Raw genomic sequence first — 22,106 nt, forward strand, 5'->3', positions numbered from 1 at the left:
CATTCTTCAAACCTTACTCTTCCAGCAGCTGTAGTGGTAACACGCTGCCTGGTCGACCCAGAGCCTTGTCTCTGCCGAGTACTGCCCCGCTGATGCAACTTCCTGCTTACGCGTTAGTGGGATCTGGCAGAGAAAAGGCTCCGGGTTGGTCAAGCAGTTGGTCAAGAGGGGAGGATGATGAACCTAAGGGAAGATATGAATAGGTAGGAAGCTGAGGTATGCTGGGGGCTCACGGGCTGGGGGAGGGGGGAGAGAGGAGGAGACCCCCCCCCCCAAGGTTTGTGTGCTCGCTGCCTGACTCCATCAACAACCGGCTTGCAAAAATCAGTAAAATTTAACAACTGGCTCATGCGAGCCGGCTCCATCACACCACTGGTTGTGCTAAAATGAGCAGCAGTTCAATTTTCCCTTACATAGGCCCATTTAGGAGAGGATAGAGAGATGGAAGGCTCTTCTATTTTATATTCTGAGTCAGGCTGGTCTTCTGATATGAAACTGTTACTTGTGCTGATAGGTTTTGGTGATGTGAATGGTTGGCACACCTTTTGCCTTGCCTTCTGTATCTTTCTCTTCATTGTTTCTTATGGTATGCAGTGTCATCTTCCTTTTCTGCTTTGTCCCATGGCTCTATCCACAGCCCCTTTCCTTTTGCATTAGCCTCAGTCTTTTTTGCTTTGTACGGACCCATAGCCGTCCTCCCTTCCTTCTCAGCCCTTGTTACCTCTTTTCCTGCACCTTGGGCTCAGCATGGACCCATCCCCTTGGTACTTTCCTTTTCTCAGTTAACTTTCATCTGTAACTTGAAGGCAAGTTACATGAGGTTTGGAGGACAAATCCATTAATGGTTATTAAATAGGCAGACTTGGGGTTTGCCACCTGTTGCCTCTGAGAATGGGGAATCCAGTCTAATCCTCAAGCGATGTGGTTTGGCCACTGTCTGAGAGCTTTGGTCTGACCTAGCATGGCGCATCTTATGTAGCACCAAATATGTTATTGTTGAGATTGTTTGTTTAGATAATGTTACTATATTTGATGGAAGCCTATTGATGACAAAGACCAAGGGGGTAGCTTTGTCATGTAGAATGGAGGGGGGGGGGGGGGGCTCCACTGGTTATTTGAGTAAGGGCTGATCACCAGGTTCCAGGTAATTCAGCAGTACCTTTTTGTTTGCGAACCAGGATTTGCACGGAAGACCTTCATCCCCTATGCAGCAAGCTTTCAGGACCGCTTCAAGCAAGGCAAAGTCATCAGCATAGATCTGGAGAAGCAGTATGTCCTCCTTGAGGACGGGGAGGTAAGTGCATCAACATTCAGGCGTATGAGAGTTCTTAATCCATGTACTAGAACAGCTCTGGTTTACGTAAACGTATTAGCTAAATTTGATCTTTAACTTGGTGGTTCCCAGCCTGTGGTCCACAGATCCCAAGAGTCCGTGAGACCATTTACAAGGGGGCGCGCAGGACACAGAGAAAAGTGAATTTTTCATGCTGCTATCGGTGAGGCTGCTCTACAGGCAGGATCAACAGCGGAGGTGGGACTGAAAGTGGCTGGACAAGCTGGGAGCACAAACAGTCACATGGTGGAGCTGATAATGGGGGTTTGATCAGAGAACTCTGGAGGCCAGAAGCGGTAGTGTGGGGAACAGCAGTGCAGTTTCATTAGGTGAGGAGAGAGGGAGAGAGCATGGTGGGGGGAAGGGAGATAATGGGATAGTGGAGTCAGCTTTGGCACAGAGGAAAGGGGGACTGGGAAGAGGGGGAGAGAGGATAGTGGGGGAAGGGAAATAAAGGGATAGTGGAGTCAGCTTTGGCACAGAGGAAAGAGGGACTGGGAAGCGAAGTGGAGATGATGTGGGGGAGGGTCCCTAAATTTTGAAGGTTTGTAAAGGATCCACACAGCCAGAAAAGGTTGGAAACCACTGCTCTCACATATATAAGTTCTTTAAGTCTGCAACATTGGACAATACTGGTGTTAAAAGGGTAATGAAAAATATTGGTTTTGAGTTTGAACCTTCAAAAAAAGTCTTTTTTTGGAGGATAAACCAATGAGGGTGTCACTCTTTTTACTTTTATCATTTCCTTGTTGTATGTTAGTGTTGCGTGATAAGTAATGGTTTTACATAAACAAAATTAGTACTTTTTTTTTTTTTTAGTGTGAAACAGGAATAATATCTAGAATATTATCCTTAGTGGGTAAATATCTTTTTTTAAAAAATAAAATACCGACTAACAGAAGTTCTGTTAGGAGACTCCTCGGGGTCAAATAGGGGATAATATGAATTTGACATCCTTTCTTGAGTCATCTCTGGAAGTTATTACTTGGAGAACTACTTTGGTGGTTTCTTTTGCTTTGGAACCGGCTAGGGAGGGTCTTTCAGGTGACCGGTATGTAATTGATGATTTCTTTTTCTTAAGGTTATTATATTTTCCTGTCTATTGGATCTACTTGCTTTTTCTGATGGTCGAAGATTGTAATGATTATAGGTTTTTGTTTTTAATGTAATTTCCTTATTTCTTGTTTATCTCGCTGTATTGAGATATATTATTATAAAATAAAAGGCCGACTAGTGAAAAAGTATGTGCTGGGCTTTGATGTGTATTGTTGCCAGTGGAATTTGGGCAGAGCACACATGTACGTGCATAAATTTTAGAATACTATAATTTACATGTATTCATGCATCCGTCTATGTGTGGGCATTTATACCAGCTATAGGGCTGGTGTAAGTGTTTTTTATCATGCGCTAGGGCCCTTTTTATCGCAGTGGGTAAAAAACCCTAAAAAAAAAAAAATAGCTATGTGGTAAGATTTCTTACCATGTGGCCATGTGGGGAAGAGCACTTTAAGGGTTCCCACACTATAAAATAAAAAATCTTTTACGGCGCACACTCTAGGCAAATCTGCTGCCGGCAGCCATGTTGAGCCGGCAGTAGTTTCGGGTTAGCGTGCGGTAAGCTCGCATTGGGCTTACTGACACTTTTATAAAAGGGCCCCTTACTTTTCTTTGTAAAATATCACCATAACCAGCACCTATAGCAGATACCCCTGATATAGAATTACTCCCAGCATGTCTTAATCAGAATATTCACTGATTGGGCTGCTGCTGTTCACTCTTTGCACGCTGGCAATAAATATTTACATTTTTACTGCCTTAGGGCCCTGTTTACTAAGCTGCGCTAACTTTTTAGCGTGCACGCTAATGATGGAAACACCCATTATATTCCTGTGGGTGTCTCTTGCGTTGGCGCACGCTAATTTTTAGCACGTGCTAAAATGTTTACAGGGCCCTTAGTTTCGATGTAATACTACTGCTTTATTTGCTGTGTTTTAAAAAAAAAGCATTTTCTCGTGCTAAAAAAAAAAGTTTGGACACATCTTATTGTTACCGTGCCGATCTATCATTTTTTCAGAAACTCAATTTTTCTCACCTTTATTCTTGCAATGGGGAGCGATGGGCCCTTCCCAGGTAAATTTAATCAGCTAGTGAGCACGGAAGGAGCCGTACAGGCATATGAAGATCTAACGGTGTATCATTGTTTTTCAGAAACTCCACTTTTCTCACCTTATTCTTGCAACGGGGAGTGATGGGCCCTTCCCAGGTAAATTTAATCAGCTGGTGAGCACGGAAGGAGCCATACAGGCATATGAAGATCTAGTACAGGAGGTAAGATTAGAAACAACCTGTGTAATATTATGGGTTGCTGCTTTCCAGAGGCTTGACCTAGTTTGTATCTGTGGTAAAACTGTTTTGAAAATAGGTCATGGCTTGTTTAACAGAGAAGTTTTTCCTAAAAAGAAAGAGAAGATGGTTCCATCCTTTTATACAGAATGGTGTTACTCTTTAAAGTACCTGAATGATATTAAAGCATAAGAGAAAAGTATTGTAAAAGAAAAGAAGAATAACTAGAAGAAGGATCATGGTAGGAAACTGACGGGGTAGCTTCTGAAATTTTTTTCAGAGAAGGAGTGGGGGATGCAGTGATAGAGGTTAAAATGATAACAGACTTTGAGAAGGAAATATTTCTGAGGTAGATGAAGTGGGAGAATAGAAAAAGAAAGGACAAATGGACAGCACCCACTGGAAAGAGAGTAGAAGACAGGAATGCAGAAAAGAGAAATTAGAACCAACGTGCTTGGAAAAATAAAATGCCCAGACAACAAAGGTAGAAAGTGTTTTATTTTGACTTTATTAGGTGGAATATTTTAGCTTTAGGAAATGTACAACACAGATGTCTTTTTGCATTTTGTTTAGTAGAAGAGGAAATGCATTTCTGTTTTATTTCTCCTGTGTTTTGGCACATGCCTAGTTTGACTTCTTGGGGTTCCCAGTTCAGTTTTTGTCTTATATTTCTAATTTATGATCTCTTGTTCTGTACTTGGCTATGAGTGTGACCAAGGTGTGGTGTTTATATGTAGTATGTAGCAGTCCCACTTGTTCTGTTTTACCAACAGTAGGTGTATTTGGTGGTCTAAAGGCCCCATGTAATAATTGTATTTCTGCCTGTTCTTTGGTAGGGTTCATGTTTAACTCAGAAAAAGTGCTACTGTTATATGGTAGATTTTGCTACATGTATTTTGGATTCCACAATATACCTGGTGGAGATGTTTATGTTCCTATTACACTTAGATGACATGAGAATCAGAATATTTATTTTTTGCATACTAACTTCCATGGAGAAATGTTAGTTCTGATCTTCATGTGGTGTGTGTGAGGGGGGTAGAGGGAGAGTTTTTATGGATACAGAGCATGTTTACACTTTATTCATAAGAACTTCTATACTGCATTGAACCAAAGGTTCAAGAGGGTCATGTATGCAATGTCACACACATGCGAGCATCATCTGTCAAGTGTGTCCCGATTGAAAAAAGGTTGAGAACCACTGATTTATGGTGGTGATGAGCGAGTTGAAGTGATTTTCTGATACCTAGAGCACAGAAGTGATTTTCTGATACCTAGAGCACAGAATCTAAACTACTTGTATTTTGAGGTTGTGATTATAAAATAAAACAAAACACTAATTGATTACCCAACCTTTGGAATGAAAACACATTTAAAGAATATTAGAAACAAGCTATATTTATATGGGTTCTCTCCACTAACAGGTTATGACAACAATAATAATTTGAAATATCTAGAACAGTGGGATATTCTGACCCTTTTTTCTACTGTCTAAAGGTGCAAAAGGCTAAGCACATTGTGGTGGTGGGAGGTGGCTCTGCTGGAGTTGAGATGGCAGCAGAGATTAAAACAGACTATCCTGATAAAGAGGTATGAAAGATTCATTTTATAGTTATTATAGTTTCTTATTCCTATCTTTTATCTATATCTTAACAATGCTACATGCTCACTAGAACCATTCCTGCTGGATGAATTTGTGACGAGAAGCAATCATGTGCTTCTCAGAACCCAAGGAGGTTAAAAACATTTTCTGCCAATGTGCATGAGAGAAATTAGAAATATGAATGTCCTGAGTCTCCGATATATACAGACATCTTCTGTATTTATTCATTGTGTGTATGCTGAAACATCAGTTGACTGTGTGGTTGACAGGACAGTGTTTTGGAATTATTGCTCTAGACTGATTTCTGCTGGGATTGAGTATCCCTAAAACTGCAGTCCGTTTGTGGATATTTTTTTTCCTATTTTTTCTAGCTATACATTCAGGGATGACAGAATGTTTATATAGGTCCACTTCAAGAGCTAGCATATCATGTTTGCATTTGTAAAATCTAGCCTAAGATACCACTCTTTAGGGACAAAAAACGAGAATGCTTGCTTGAAATTTTTGAAAAGTGTCACAGCAAAGTCTGAAAGGTATTTTTTTTCTAGACTACATTATGATCCAGTTTCAACAAAAAAAAATCATCTGGGTGATTTTGTGGAGGACGTTGATATTGTACAGATTTGAAGTAGTCATAAGTTGATGAAATAAAGATTGTCCTTCAAAAATATTTCCTGCTTGTTGAAGGGGTTTGTTGTTGTGGTCGTCCTTTAGCTGGGAAGTTCCATGTGTGACGTAAACTATTTTTATTCAGATAAAAATGAAATCCGTCTCCAGTAACTGGTGTACACATGTTTTTTCTGGTAGACTACCCAGTCATACAAACCCTCTCTCTTTCTCTGTGGCGTTCTTCTGTCCCCTCCCCCAGTCAAATTAATTCTGTGGCATTGAAGGGGGCAAAGCAATGCATGAATAGTGATCCATGTAAATAACTGGTGTACTAGGAGCACAATTCTTTAACTGGGGCACTCCATTAGGAACCCTATTCTATGAAAGAACCGAGGTGCCTAGTGTAACCCAGTATCAAGGTGTCTAACATCCAGGCACTTGCACTTAAGTCAGCCATAGAGTTGTTGTAAGGATGAGCACCTGAGTTTGGCAGAGACATGCATAACTTATAGAATACTGTAACTTAATATGTGCAAGTGGGAGCCTCCACATGTCACGCCCATGCTCTGCTGCTATGTGCGCCCTGCCCCCACCTGCAAATATTTGCTATGTAAGTTGAGCAGGTATTTGCGGAATAGCACTTTAAGTGCCATGCTAGCATTTACAATAAATGTGAGCCATCTAGGTTAAAGAATTGCTCCATATGAGTAGTGTCAGAGAAGACCTCGTCCTTATCGCCCAGCTTGACCAGTCCAAACCAGTTAGACCCTGACTAGTGATGGAGGTAGAGAACCAAGACAGTTTCCAGTGACATAACCAGATTAAGAGGGGGTGCATTCTGCAATTAACCATTATTTCTTTACCTCCAGCAGATGGTATAGCTTTTTTTTTTGTCATGGTCCCAAGCCTCTGCCTTGATACCTCAGGTTGAGTCCAAGGGTTGCTTATTCTCCGAGGGTTAGGTCCAAGGACGTTTTTCCAAATTTGGAGGGGTGTTTGTGTGTGTTTGCCCTCTAGAACCTGTGGAGAACTTGAGCCAAAATAAAAAAAAATAATAAACAAAACATCCAGCTAGGCTTTCTGTCTTAAAGTTGGGAAGTAGGGGGGTGGGCAAGAAAGAACAAATAAATGAAAGCAGGAATTCTGGAGCAGAACAGCTGAGACTGCCAGCCTGGTTCAGCTGTGGGGCAGGGTTTCCGAGCTGGGTAGCAATTGTAAGTAGGGAGAGAGTAGCATTCCTGCCTGTTGGCTGTCCCACGGCTGCCAGTTCGGCGTGCTTGGATTGCGAGATGGGGCCATCGGGGGGTGCTTTAGATTGTTACAGGAAGGTTCCAGAGCTAACAGCAGGGTACAGGCTTGCTCTGAAGTAGACCTGTTGCTTGGACCTGCCACTTGTGGATATGTGGGTTTTGGAGGGAATGATGACCACTGTGGGAGGGCTGCTTGCAGTGGGGCCCGATTTGGGAAAGGGGAGGAGGATTCAGGGAATGCCCACTTATCCTCCCCTCTGAATTTTGGTTCCCATCTTGTCACAGCCATCTCAAAAGGAACATCTAGGGCCCTAGCAGCATGGACCCAGACCTTGTGGCCTGGAAAAGGGACAGTGGTTGTTCAATCAACAATGTGGGACCAATTTATTTCACTTTGGTTCACTAATTGTTTGAGAGTGCGTAGTGCAGGAAGGGCCATTCTTTTGCCTTCTCCGTCTCTCTGAAGGGACTCCAGGTCACAAGATGAGGTCTAAAGCTGCTGTCTCTGGGCCACTCCAATTCCCTAGAGCCCAAGGAGGTCCCCAGTGGTGCATCTGTTTAGGCATGAAGAATTTCTGCTTTGATTGACCAGGTGGTAGGGGCCCTCACTTTCAGTGGACCTGCGTGCGGTGCCCAGGGGTGGGGATAACATATTTGAGAGCTATTGTAAGCCCTCAAAGGCCTTCCCTCTCCACTCAGCATTCTCTCTGAGATGGTCTTTGAAGAGTAGGTAGCCCTGGAGATTATACTGATGGTCTAAGCTTATGAGGAATCTGTACTTTGCTGTCTAGGGATAGATTTTCCAGTCCCTAGGATCAACTTGCTGGTCACAGTAATGACCCAAGAAAATGACAATCCATGTGCAGGGCAGCTCTACCCTCAGGGACCGCCCTCCCCCCCCCCCCCAAGGCAGAAAAGCAGAGATGCTTCTGAACTATAGCTCTTTGGATTAGCAGCCCTAGAGATGCAGGCATCCATATGTTGGGCGTTATGTGGCCAGGATAGTCCTCTGCTCGGTGCAACAGCTGACTGTTTTATAATTCGATCTATATATGCTTGAGCTCAGAGGTATCCTGTGTGGTAAGTTGCTGTTGGATCTGGCTACCTCACTGGTCGGTAGACTTGGCCTCCAAGACTGACCTTACTTAGCAAGCTGCCTTTCAAGAGCTGCCTGCTAGTGACTGAAGAAGAACCCAAGAGATGCACGGTTCCAGCATTTACCCGAGGACAAAGCACAAGGATCAGCTTTGTTGGCCAGGAGTAAAGATCAAGTCTGTGACTGACTGATTGGAGGTGGTTTAGCTTGGGGGCTGTGGCCCCAAGATCCAGAATGGCCAGCCCTTTCAGTGAGTGAAGTGGGCCCACAACAGAGAAGGGGTGCCTGGCCCCCCTGTACTCCAAAGGGCCCCCAACGAAGATCAGTGGGTCCTGGAGGTTGTTTGTGACTGCTACACCTTGGAGTTTGTGGAACACATTTCAGATTACCTTTATGGTGTCCCTCTCTGGCTCACCCATGAAGGGCTAGCTAGTGGAGACGACCCTAGCCCATTTAGCTGCTGGTGGTGGATGTGGTCCCCACCAGAGGAGCAGTTCTTGGGGCCATTCTATCTATTTTGTTATAACAAAGAGCTTTTTCTGGCCTGTTTCTGAACTTGAAAGGGGGTTAATTTCTTCTTGTGAGTACTGTGCTTCTGCATGGAAAATCTCTTTTCAGTGATAGCTTCAGTGTGCCCAGGAGAGTTCATCTTCCTGGATCTTGCTGAGGCTTTCATATACTTATCACAGGCACGCGAGCAATACCTGTGTTTCTGTGTCCTGGGCAAGGACTACTAGTTCAGGGCCCTTCCATTTGGGCTGGCCACTGTGCCCCAGCTCTTCTACAAGCTTATGGTCATGGTTGCAGATTTCACAGTGAGGGGTGAGGATGCACCCTTATTTGGACAACTGGTTAATCCGGGCCAACTTGGAGGAAGACTCACAGGCTGCCAAGAGGAGGGTCAGCCAGATGTTGAAGAGCTCAGACTGGGTGATCAATTATGCAAAGAACCATCTCGAGTTTCAAGATTATTTAGAACTTTCTATCCTGTTCATCAAGCAAATGTCAGCGTACAATCTAAATAAAAGGGGAGGAGTGAAGAGGAAAAGAATCATCAAAGTTAGGGGATAGGAGGAATTACAATTTCAAAAGCAAAAGGGGGGAGGGAAAAACTTAGGGACAACTGTGTATTGCAGAGTCACACCAATCAGATCCTAGTGGCATCTGTATGCATTAGTGAAAAAATGTTTATTTTTAATTCAGTCTTAAATTTCTGTAAAAGATGCTTGAAGTCTGAGCAGGTTCCAAAGCTCTGGGCCCTCAACCCAGAAAATAGATTGTCTAGTGGTATTATGAATGATATCTCTGAAAGAGGGGAACATTAAGTCAGTTTTGTTGTGATGACCTAAGAGGTCTTCATGGGCAATATGGAGTTAAATATTTTGCAAGACATAGGGGTGCCCCAGAAATCCTGATCTTGCATACCAGAAGAAGGATTTTTATAAGTGATACGATGCTTAATCGGTAGCCAGTGAGCTTCCTTCAGTAGTGGCATGACATGCTGTGTTCTGTAGCAATTGAAGACGCTTAAGTTCCCGAGCCTTCATTCCTCTGTAAAGAGCATTACAGTAGTCAAATTGACCACTAAATAGTGAATAAGAATGTTTAAAGCTGAAGGTGGTATTAATGATCTGACAGAACATGAACTCATAGAATGAATACTGTATTACTGCAGAGATTTGTAAGGAGAATGTTAAGGAGCTGTCAATGATTATGCCCTCCCGCGGGAGGTGATGGAGATGAAAACTGTAATGGAATTCAAACGTGAGGGATAAACACAAAGGAATCCTGTTTTGAAGGAATGGTTCCACGGAATCTTAGTGATGATTGGGTGGCGACGCCGGTAATTGGGAAACAAAACAGGAGCTGGGTAGATGTTACTATGATTACCCCTAGAGTCTTGGCATCAACTAATGGAACTGGGACTGAGCAAAGAAGAATGGGTGTGACTAATACTATTTATTTTTATAGCGCTACTAGATGTCTACAGCGCTGTACACTTGAACATGTAAGAGACAGACAGTCCCTGCTCGAGAGAGCATACAATCTGATTGGGACAAACAGGACAGATAAGGAATAAGGGAATTACTAAAGGTGGAAATAATGCAGCAGACGTGGGTACTGAACAAGTGAATAAGGGTTAGGAGTTAAAAGCAGCTTCAAAAAGTTGGGCCTTTAGCCTAGATTTGAAGACGGCCAGAGAAGGGTCTTGGTAGAATGCCTAGAAAAAATGATGGCCTTAGATTTATTAGGATTAAGGGCAAGTCTTTTGTCAGGAAGTGATATGAGATAGTTTACTATTTATATGGTGATCTGCAGAGGATCAGACGGATTGATGGTGCACATCTCCTCCCTATGCAGGAACTGGAGTATCTGGGAATCTGTTTCCTCACCAGTCAGGGGCACATGTACCTGATCACAAAAGAGGACGTCCAAGCACCAGGCCCAGAAAAGAGTATTCTGCAGTTAAGTGGCTCTCGGAAAGCCTTGCTATTGAAACAGAGCCACATGTTCCAGGATTTCAAGTTCGACTGCTCCTGCTGGCATTTCTCACATTACTGTACAGCGGTGATAACCAGTGTGAGCTTGAGAGACTAGGGAGCCTACTGCCAGCACAGTTTCCTTCGGGGGACATGGTCAGTGGAGAAAGCATCCTGGCCATCAATCAAGCTGAAAGCGAGAGCCATTTGGCAGCGCTACAAGGGTTCCTTTCCTACTCCAGGAGAAGTCAGTATGAGTGTTTTTGGATAATGTGATTTCAGTAGTGTATGTCAGCAAGCAGGGAGACATGAGTGGCCTAGGATATCAGTTAGTTTTTGCAGTTGGGAGAAATGCCATCTGTCAGTGCTCTCTGATCCACATTGCAGGAGTGGAAAATATGCAAGCCGACTATCTCAGCCACTGGGAAAGTGGGCCCTCATCAATGCTCTATTTCAGCTTATCGTGGACTACTGAGGGGATCCTCCATCTTATGGTGGCCCCAGAGAATAAAAAGTATTAGCTCTTCTGTATCCATAGAGCAACAGCTGATTCAGTGGGGATAGACATGTTGATTCAGAGATGGCACTTACAAGACCTAATCTACAGTTTACTCTCTGGCTTCTGAATGACCAACTGCTGCACCTGTTCAGGATTGCATCTGACCCATTCCTGGTCAACCTTATGGCCCTGGACTGGCCCAGTTGCCCGTGGTATGCGGACTTACATTGCTTGTTAGTGGGCGGGTCTACTATGTTAGGGTCCAGTTGTCTCAAGACCTGGAACCCTTTGACATACAGCATTGCCCTTGAGAGGTGGTACTTGAGAAGCAAGGGGTATCTGCCTGTGGTGGTGGAAGCATTGCTGAAGACTCTTAAGTCCTCTACTTCCCTGGCTTATGTCAGAAGGCCTTTGTGGCCTGGTGTGCCAGGGAGTCTGCTTCACTCTGGAAGGCTGAACTGTTCACTATTTTCTCTTTTCTTCTAGAAGGTTTTGTTCAGGTCCTACCCCTGAAGGTTCAGATAGTGGTTGCTCACATGTTTCCATGAACTGGTTAGTGGGAAGATCCCTGGTGACCCTGCTGGACGTGGTTCAGTTCTTGCTGGGTGGTGGGGGGTCAGTGGTGGGTAAAACATATTTAGCATTCGCTGTGGGTGATCTGCTTCAGTGAGACCTCTTCTTTGTTCTTAGTGCCTTGGGGTAAGGCATCCCTTTGAGCACCTTGATCATTCCTCCCTAAAGTATATGTCTGTGAAGATGGCCTTATAGCAATTGTTCAACTCTTAGGATAAGAAAATAACATAAGAATGGCCATACTGGGTCATACTGGAAGGGTCCATCTAGCCCAGTATCCTGCTCCCAACAGTGGCTAATCTATGTCACAAATACGTTGAATCCCAGAGTAATCGTACAAGGGAGAAATGTGAAACGTGGCAGACCCTAATACATTAAAAAAAAATGTGAAGAGCCATCCACTGAAATAAATCACTTTCTTTAAAACACAACAATATCAGATGTTAACAAGAAAAAAAGCTATAAGATCTTTTTTTATAGCGCACAGCTATTTCAGATCAAAGCTTATAATATAGCATCAATAATTTGCCAGTGTCCAGTCTTCATTAATCTAAATTTGTTTTCAAAATTTATTTTCAAAATCGAATATATTAAAAGAGAGAAGAAAGTGACCATTTATCTTTTAATTGTGCCCTTCACACTCTGTGCTAGCATCTAACAAAAAGGTCACCTGATGCCTACATTGAAGAAACTGTGAAGAGAGTGGCTTTTTGCCGAGATGTTACTTGTCAGTATTTATAGTTGTTTATGCAACGACTCTTGCTAACCCTGTACGCAGATCTCTGGCTGAAACACCATTATTTCTTCAGTGTGGGCACCGGGTGACCTTTTTGTTAGATGCTAGCACAGAGTGCAAAGGGCACAATTAAAGATAAGTGGTCACTTTCTTCTTTCCCTTTTTAATGTTTGATTTTGAAAATAAATTTAGATTAATGAAGGTTGGACACTTTTTTGGGGGGGGGGGGAGGGGGGGGGGAAAATGATTGATGCTATATTATAAGCTTTGATCTGAAATAGCCGTACATCATCTACTATGTTATGTGTACATCATCTACTATGTTATGTTACTATCCAGCTCATTTTCGAAAGCGATCACCGGCCATCTTCCGACATAAATCGGAAAATGGCCGGCAATCTCCTGAAACTGGCCAAATCGGTATAATCGAAAGCCGATTTTGGCCGGCTTCAACTGCTTTCCATCGCGGAGCCGGCGTAATTTCAAGGGGGTGTGTCGGTAGGGTAGTGAAGGCGGGACGGGGGCATGCTCACAAGATGGCCGGCTTCGCCTGATAATGGGAAAAAAAAGTCAGGCTTGACAAGCATTTCGCCGGCTTTACTTGGTCCCTTTTTTTTTTTTCACGACCAAACTTCAAAAAAGAGCCCCAACTGACCATCCGAGGGAATCGGGGATGACCTCCCCTTACTCCCCCAGTGGTCACCAGTTCCCCTCCCACCCAGGGACGTCCTAAATCAAAACTGTTTTTGTTTGTTTTTTTCAGTAGTACCAGTGGGATTTGAACCGGTACTCTAACCACTTGGCCACAGCTCCACTTACTTGGATGTCCCTCCCTTTTGATTATGCCCCTTCAGGTCTCTCTCAGCTACTCACAGCGCATTTAGAGACCTTATAGCTTTTTCTTAACATCTGATGCCTTTGTGTTTTTAAAAAAAAGTGAGTGATTTCAGTGGATGTTTGTTCACATTTTTTTGTTATTAAGGCCTACCACATTTCACATTTCTCCCTTGTTGTTTGATTGATTGTTTTTCCATTTGGGAGGGTGTATAGTTTAGTTAGTTTTGGGGGTTTATTCCCGGCCCCCCTTTTTCATTGATTCAAGATTCCATGATACTGATCCTAGGGATAAGCAGTGGCTTTCCCCATATCTACCTTTAATAGCAGTTTATGGACTTTTCCTCCAGGAACTTGCCCCAACTTTTTTTTTTTTAACCCAGATGAAGTAACTGCTTTTACCATATCCTCTGGTAATGGTTCCAGAGCTTAACTATTCGTTGAGTACAAATTTTATTTTATTTTTTTTATATATGTTAGTGCAACCATGTAGCTTCATGAAGTGTCTCCTAGTATTGGTACTTTTTGAAAAAGTAAACAATAGATTCACTTTTACCCATTGTTATCCATTCAGGAGTTTTGAAGACTTCTATTGCATTCCCTCTCAGCCGTCTCTTCTTCAAGCTGAAGAGCCCTAACCTCTTAAGCCTTTCCTCATATGAGAGGACTTCCATCCCCTTTAATCATTTTGATTGACCGTCTTTGTACTTTTTGTAATTCCACTATATCTTTTTTTGAAATTCAGCAACCAGGATTGCACACACTATTTAAGGGTGAGGTTGTACTATGAAGTGATGCAGAGGCAGCTATAGTCTTTATTTTTACTTTCTACTCCTTTCCTAGCTCCAAGTTATCTTGTAAGGGTTCTTATTGGTCCTTCTTGGGTGACGATATTCCCTGGATGATAAGGAAGGTAAATTTTATTCTTACCTGTTTAGTTTCCTTGAGTCCCGCTAAACCAGTCCCAACATCCAGCCCTGGAAGAATGGGGTGTTGGGAATCTGCTGTGAGCCTGCACTTGATCTACAGATCATGTGCTCCTAGCATTATGTTTAATTTGAAAATTTTGTGAGTTGTTTTCCTTGGGGTTTTAGTTGTGTTTCATGGTTTCACTGTGTGCTCTGTCAGATACCAGCTAGCTCCATGCTGCACTCTTAATCTGGTGGTATCGCTGGAAACCATCTTGTTTTTCTACCTTCATCTGCTGGTCGGGAGCTATAGCCCACTGGTTTGCACTGGTCTAGCAGGACTTGAGGAAAGGAAATTAACAGGTAAGAATACATTTCAACATATAACTAAGCAATTTTGCTGTAATTATCACCATTTTTATAGTACTTTGAATGGGTTTCACTGTTGTATGTCTCAGCATGCCATGTTCTAGTCTCCCTATCAATATGTTTTGCAGGTGGTGTGAGAAACCTTTCTATTTTCACAGGTCACCCTGATCCACTCAAGAATAGCTCTTGCCAATGTGGAACTGCAGCCTAGTGTCCGGCAGTCAGTGAAGGAAATCCTCCTGAAGAAGGGTGTACAATTGATATTGGGTATATTTTCTGGTCTTTAATTTGTTGTCTGGGGCTAGCCGTTGGGATTGTGGCATAACGAGTAATATCTAAGGAATCATGCTAAAGAACCCAGAAGGAAAAACTGAACTCAATATAGAAATGCACAACTAAACAGTGTTCTACAGCAAGGTATTCAGTCTGTTTGACTGTAAGACCTACATTAGTGCCATGTAGTATCAGCACTTGGACATGTACCAGGATTATGGCATGGGATCTGTGAATACTCAACATTTCAGATAAGACAGAAGCAGCAGACGCCTAGGGAAAAAACACCAAAATATTATATTTTAGAAATGGCTAGAAGGAAGGGATGCTGGGGACTTAGAATTTATTAAAAAAAAAAAAAAGGCACTGCTTTGATATGCCCTTCAGAAGCTAATATGTCAAATGTGGTCTGGCCAAATGAAGCAATAACATTTTTGGAAAGGAAAGCTTTTAAAAATAATGGAAAATGGGAGATGGACCTTACAAAATTGCAAGTTGTGTTGCAAAGAGAATAAGAGTATGTCTGCGTTTCCAGTTAATTAACACTAAGATATAATGCTAGAAGAAAAAAACAACCTCTTATATTACTATTTTGTTATGAGTCTGATGGTTTGGAATGGGGGAAAGCTGGCAGCTGAAACCCTTTTTAGTTTCAATGCTTTTTGGCAGGAAAGCTGCTTAAGAGAATGTCATACGCATAGGCATAAGATTGTACAGTCTGAAGCAAACAGGCCCTAAGTTAGGATTGTGTATTACTTCAATCCCCTCCCAGGCCAAAAAGTCATTAACCTGGAATCACTGGTGATGAACTGTGTCCAAGAGAACATGGAGATCAAGTTGGATAAAGGCACAGAGATCATTGCTGACATGGTGATCTGTTGCACGGGAATCAAGGTCAACTCATTTTGCTATCGTAATGCATTTGGTGAGTGTCATGACTTGACTAGGGCATAACCCTTTTGCTCTGTTTTATTTGCTAGTGTTTTTTGAGAAGTTTAATTAAAGGGAACAAATTGGGTTTTGGAACACTACTCTTAGCGCTAGGGTGCAGCATGTACTGCAGGGTATTTATTTCATAAAGTGCAGTAGACCTGCAGGATACAAACTTGAAGACTTTTGGGGTAAAAGGCCTGTGAATTGTTGGTTGAAAATTTTGGAGATATTTAGGTTTCCTCCTGGCCCTTGCCGTGCTTTCATTCTGACTGTTCACTGTTTCTGAGCACTTTCTAAATACAAGTTCAGATTAGATGTCTGTCTTCAATGTCTTCAAATTAATTTCCAAGCTAAGTCATGTCTCCTGCTCAAAGTACATTGATCTTGGGATTATAGAATAACTTTGCAGGTTCTCTATCTGTTGTAGGAAACTTGACTTGATATCATGCCTTACTGAAACGCTTGAAGTGTGTTTATAATAAAAGTCAAGAACAATTTGATAGTTAAAGTAAACTCTATTTATTAATGTGTTTATTCAAAACCTTTCTTGAACCATACTTCTTTCTTATTTCAAAAATAGGGTATCAAGATATCACTCCTACAACTGGAGTTCCAACAAGAACCATTTTGTGCTAGTCTCATCCAATAATAATTTTTAAAAAATCTTATAAAGCCAGTTAGAACTTAAGCATTGCCATACTGGCACAGATGGAAGATCCATCAAGCCCAGTATCCTGTTTCCAACAATGGCCAATCCAGGCACATGAACCTAGCAAGATTCCAGAACAGTAAAACAGATTTTATGCTGCTTATCCTAGAAATAAGCAGTGGATTTTCTCAAGTCCATCTTAACAGCTTATGAACTTTTCTTTTAAGAAATTATCCAAACCTTTTTGAAACCCTGTTAAGCTAACTACAGGTTGATTAACAATGGTCCCAACACAATTTAGGGGACAAAGGAATTCAGAGATGGTACAAAGAGGCCATGACGAAGGCTTTTCTTGCCAATCTCAGGCCTCACTATTAACACAGTGAGTGAGAACTGAGATAGATTTGACTGATAGTCCTGTGAAAAGGACACCAAAAAACCTTTCAAAATAAAGTTTCAAGATTATAATAGAAAACAAGGCAGATACGAACAGCTGTAAACAAATTTCTACACAGACAGAGGAAGTATGAGTAACATTTATTTCTCTGATCATTCTGAGGTATCGGAGATATTGGAATGAAGTGACTCTACTATGAAATAGATGTGTGTGGTTAAATAAGAGAGCTGCCCAATGACTTGCAATAACACTGTGTGCCATGCTTGACTAATAAGGTACCAGTACCTTAGAGCTGAAAACCTTGTTCTTTTCCTGCTAGACTAGTCCGATGCCTGGGTTTATGCCACCCTTCCAGCAAATGGAGATGGGAGGACCACAATGTTTAGATTATCTCATCACTGTCGTCATAGGAATGGTTAAACTTAAGCACTTGCCAGTATACTGTGTCTCCAGGAGAGTTGACTCCCGGGGCCAGTCTCTGGGCTGTTCCCCCCTATGAGAATTGGGTCCTGGACAGTGTCTCAGGGCAATGATCTTTGGGCTGCTTCCCCTACTTGAGCAGAATCCATTGCTCTTGGACTGCTGCCCCAGTTGAGCAGGCTCTTGGGGGTTGGCCTAGAGGTCTCCTGGTAGGCATTGGAAGGTGTGCTTCCAGAAACTCCTGTCATTTATGTCCTGGTTGAACTAGGGGTAGTGGAGTAGACCGGGTCAGAAGAGGGCCTCCTAGTGTGGGAGCAAAACAAGCACTATGAAGCACTGTGTTCTGGATTATAATACATGGCACTATCTAGCATTAATAACCTGACTTCAAAAATGCAGACTCAAGCTTATTCTGCTTTCAATGCAAAGTCTATTATTTTCTGAAGCTTGTGATCTTGCATAGAGACGAAGACTGCTGATAAGGGTCCTGTTGTACTAGAATAACAAGGTTATCAGCATCGATGCCGTGGCCAGAACAGCCAAAGACTATTGGAATTACCCTTGCAGCTGGAGAGATGATGTGGCTGGCAAATTGCACATTGTTTATGAAACCCTTGGCTTCTTGTCAAGGTGACTTCTTCAATGTGGTGCCATTGAGGACAATTGGTTGTCCCTTGAAGTCACAATATTTGGGGTTAAACAAAGTTATGTGTGCGTTACCCCCATGGCCCAAAAGCTCGTCATTAGCACAGCTGCAGCCCAAGATTTCTGTATTAAAAAAGGCTCTTATCTGAGGTAAGGGGCTCTGCTTTGTTGGCATTCATCCAAGGAGTAGACTACGCTGAAACTAATTGAAACATATGAGGACACGCTGCCAACTGCTAGAAATCTGCATCAGGTTGTATGTATTCCATGCATTTTTGTATAAGTGCTCTGGGCTCAGTGTGACTCTTACTTAGGAGTCTAGTTGGGAATTTATGTGCATTTACTCTGAGCTGTTTCTAGGATTAAGGCTTCCTGTGTCCTTTATTCTTGCCTTCTTTGCACATTCTTTCCTACTGTTGTAAATAAATGCGCACACTATTTTTATAATACTTGGGTTGTGGAGTTAGTTCTTTGTATTATTTAGGGCATAGTGAGATTGGATTTAAGGATAAGAGGTAACACGTTTGCTTCTGACACATCACTCAATAGGCTGGTATTACCAGGGACCTATGCATGTTAGAATTTATGCTAAATCAGGTACCCAAAAGGGTTGTATCTGTATTTGCTTGCAACTAGGTAGGTTATTTAGCATGGGGTCTTGGATGCTTCTCCTCCCACTATCTCCCTTCCCACCAATTATTTCCCTCCCTCACACCTTGCTTCTCGTTCTCTTGGCCTAAGAGGCAATGTGGTAGGGAACCGCAGCTAGATAAAGCCTGAAAAAAGAGAATCTTTGGCAAACAGCAGTGGACAAAAAGTAGGTAAAAACTCACTTGCCTGACTGCCCAGATGGGTGGATCCCACAGCTGGCACTGGGAGTCTGAAGGCACATGATAAAACTATTGCACCAGATTCTATTGACACTGGTGTTAATAGCAGTATAAGTTGCACTGTATGAAAAACTGTATTCCCAATTAAACAGCTCTGCTGCTGTTTGCATTTAATACAACTTGAGTGATCTAGCATCCTTATAAACATTTAGATTTTCTGTGCTATGTCTTAAATTTGTATATGTATATATAGCTGCTGCAGTAAAGAGGATTTTGTTGTTGTTGTTGTTGTTGTTGTACAGGTGTCAAGCTGGCAGATGATGGTGCACTACAAGTCAACAAAGAGCTTCAGGTGGAAGGGTACAGCAACGTCTATGCAATTGGTGACTGCGCTAATGTAAATGAACCCAAGATGGCATATCATGCTGGTCTTCATGCCAAGATTGCAGTGACTAACATCATCAATAGTCTGACCAACAAACCTCTAAAGAGCTACAAGCCAGGTACAGAAAAACTTCAAGGCTACCTAGCTTATGTGTAGTGTTCCTCTCTGATAAGTACTAGCAGTTAATTGGGCAAGCTGGGTCTGATTTTAATCAAATGAAGCACATCATGCACCAAACACAAGGAATCAAATTCGAAATACAATTAGGACAATTTTATTAAACAAAGACATATGCCCAGTCCTACTTTTCCTATTCAGGTCCCAGCATTTTTGTGCTTTTTGTGTGTTGGAAGAGTAAAGTAGGATGACCGTTCCCAGTGTACCTTGAATTAGGAGCTGAAAAGATACAAAGTTTAACAAAAATAATTTTATTTGCAATTTTTAAACAAATGAATACATATCCATTTAGGAAAGAGAGAAAATCAAGAGCACAACACAGGAGAAAGACGAAGACAAGAAATTAACCTTGATTAAAAAAAAAAAAAAAAACAAAAAGTGGGAAATTTCTATTTGTACTCTACATAAGGCTTTTTACAATAGACACTTAGATTATTTCTCCAAATTTCTACTTGGCGTCCTATCTAATAGGAATCAATGTTCCAGCTGATGTGATTCAAAGGACAAATAATTTTTTCAAAGTGTATGAAATTGCATAGGTATTTCCAAAATTGAAGGAGTCAATACCATTCCCACAAAGAAGAGAGGGTCATTCTGTTCTCCATATTGCCCACTGCAATAAGGAATACAGACTTTAAGTTTGCTGACTTAACACCATGAATGAACAACTTTTCAGAATGCCCATGCGAGCTGCAAAGGAACCTGTCCCCAGCCTCTGACAGACTGGCAGCACACAGCAGGTCCTTAGAAACTACGTACATAGCGCCTGAAGAAGTATGGTGCATCTTTCAAAACAAAGGCCCATTGTACACGTCCCTTCCTTCCCTGCCCTTTTTACCGGCTGTAGAGGGAATTTCAGAAGCCCCTTTTCATCCATATTATTAAAGATATGCTAATTTAGTACACATTTACATTTTTTTAACATACCTTTTGTGAGACACAATTTTACACACAATTGAATAAAGTTTGTCGCACAAAGAGGTGTTCCTAAACACGAGTATAAAGATGTGCTTAGTTTAGTACACCTTATTACATAGGCCTTTTTAGTGACCACTGTCAAGGAAAACTGCAGTGTTTGCTTGCTGGTGCTTTGTCTAAAAATATTGAAGAGCTGAGACTATTTTAAGACCATTTGATGGTAATTTTATAAGGGGATTCCTAGTTTAAGAGGGCAACTAGGCACCTATGTGTCTTTGTAAAATACTGGTATACGAAGCAGAAATTTCACCTACATTACAGGTGTGGACATTATACCTGCGCGAGAGCAGGTGTAAATAAGAGACTGACCAAATTTCGGTTGCAGCAATGAAACTGGCCTTGTTTTGGTTTCGGCTGAAAATGCCTGTCCATTTTTGGCCGGACCCAAAAACCATGTGGGTAGTGGGCGCAGCAGCGATTGCCAGTTCTCCTGTGTATGGCTGCTCCTCCTATCAAAAATGACTTCAAGGAACTTTCAATCTCAAAATGGCTGCCAAGACTGCCGCTGGAACTGGCACAGGCAGGTGATGCCTGCCTCACGCTGGTTCCAGGCTCAAAACGTGTGAACAGCTTCCTGCAGCAGTCTCGCAAGCCATTTGAAGGATGAGCCGGTTGCACGCAGGAGCAAGTGGAAATTGCTTCTGCACCAACTACTCACCAGGTGATGCAGTAGGCCCAGGAAGGGGTTGCCACCAGCGGTGGGTCCAAGGAGGGGGGCACTCTTTGTCGGGTGGAGGGGTGTGTGGTCATTTTTCTTTTAGTCACTAAGTGGCCGATTTCGTTTGCAGAGTTGGTTTCAGCAGAACTCGAAGATCTGGTTTTGATCGTGCTCCGGTGTAAATGTTCACATCAGGATTATTTAAGCACCTGCCCAAACTCCAGCTATGCTTTACTAAAATGCAATATGTGCTGCATTTTTAGGTTCCATTAATCTCAAATGGGGCCTGTTAGCAATACACGTTACTGTATTTTAGTAAATATGGCCCTGTTTTACTTAATCTAAATAGCCTAATTATGATGATAAGATTTAGCTAAATATTCAACTGCACTTTAGCAGAGTAACATGACTGACTATCTGGTTAAAGGTAATTGGGGAAATTAACCCAGTCATTTTGCCCACTAAGCAGGTTTTTAAAAATCTACCCCTCTGTACACACCTGCGTGTCACTCTGATAAGATCCTGACACTTTGAAGGTAACTTTATGCAAAGTCTGCCACTGTACATGTTGGCGGGTGCATATCAGATCATGTTTTATATACCGCTGGTATCTGTAGAGTTCAGTGTGGTTTACACTAATTAGCTACATGAAGATAGACAGCGTGGATGAAGTGACTGCTTAGATGATAAGTAGGTTAACATTGGAAGGTAGGACTTTGGAAATTACAGGCCAGTAAGTCTGACCTCCGTGGTAAGTAAATTAATGAAAATGCCTATAGGAATATAAGAGTAGCCATACTGGGTCAGACCATTTGTCCATCTTGCCCAGTATCCTGTCTTCCAAACAGTGGCCAAGCCAGGTAACAGGTACCTGGCAGAAACCCAAATTGCGGCAACACTCTGTACTACAAATCCCAGGGCAAGCAGTTGCTTTCCCATGTCTGCCTCAATAGCAGACTATGGGCTTTCTTCCAGGAATTTATTCAAATTTTTATTAAATCCTGATATGCTAACCGCTGTTACCACATCCTCCATCAAAGAGTTCCAAAGCTTAACTATTCATTGAGGCCCAGATGCATCAAACAAACGTAAAAAAATCTAAATCGTTAAAGTCCTTAACGATTTTGA

General features: G+C 42.2%; 1 protein-coding gene across 3 annotated transcripts in view; it reads left to right on the plus strand.

The window, feature by feature from the left end:
• AIFM2 (apoptosis inducing factor mitochondria associated 2) overlaps positions 1-22,106 on the plus strand; it is a 71,184-nt gene that overhangs the window by 44,589 nt on the left and 4,489 nt on the right. For all 3 annotated transcript variants that reach the window (XM_030203424.1, XM_030203422.1, XM_030203423.1), the window contains 6 exons: positions 1,179-1,294; positions 3,542-3,661; positions 5,174-5,266; positions 14,792-14,900; positions 15,679-15,831; positions 19,083-19,283. In XM_030203424.1, coding sequence (XP_030059284.1) covers positions 1,179-1,294; positions 3,542-3,661; positions 5,174-5,266; positions 14,792-14,900; positions 15,679-15,831; positions 19,083-19,283 — 792 coding nt within the window. The remainder of the gene's footprint in view (positions 1-1,178; positions 1,295-3,541; positions 3,662-5,173; positions 5,267-14,791; positions 14,901-15,678; positions 15,832-19,082; positions 19,284-22,106) is intronic.

This window comes from Microcaecilia unicolor, chromosome 5 (genome assembly GCF_901765095.1).
Source record: "Microcaecilia unicolor chromosome 5, aMicUni1.1, whole genome shotgun sequence".
Taxonomy (NCBI): Eukaryota; Metazoa; Chordata; class Amphibia; order Gymnophiona; family Siphonopidae; genus Microcaecilia; species Microcaecilia unicolor.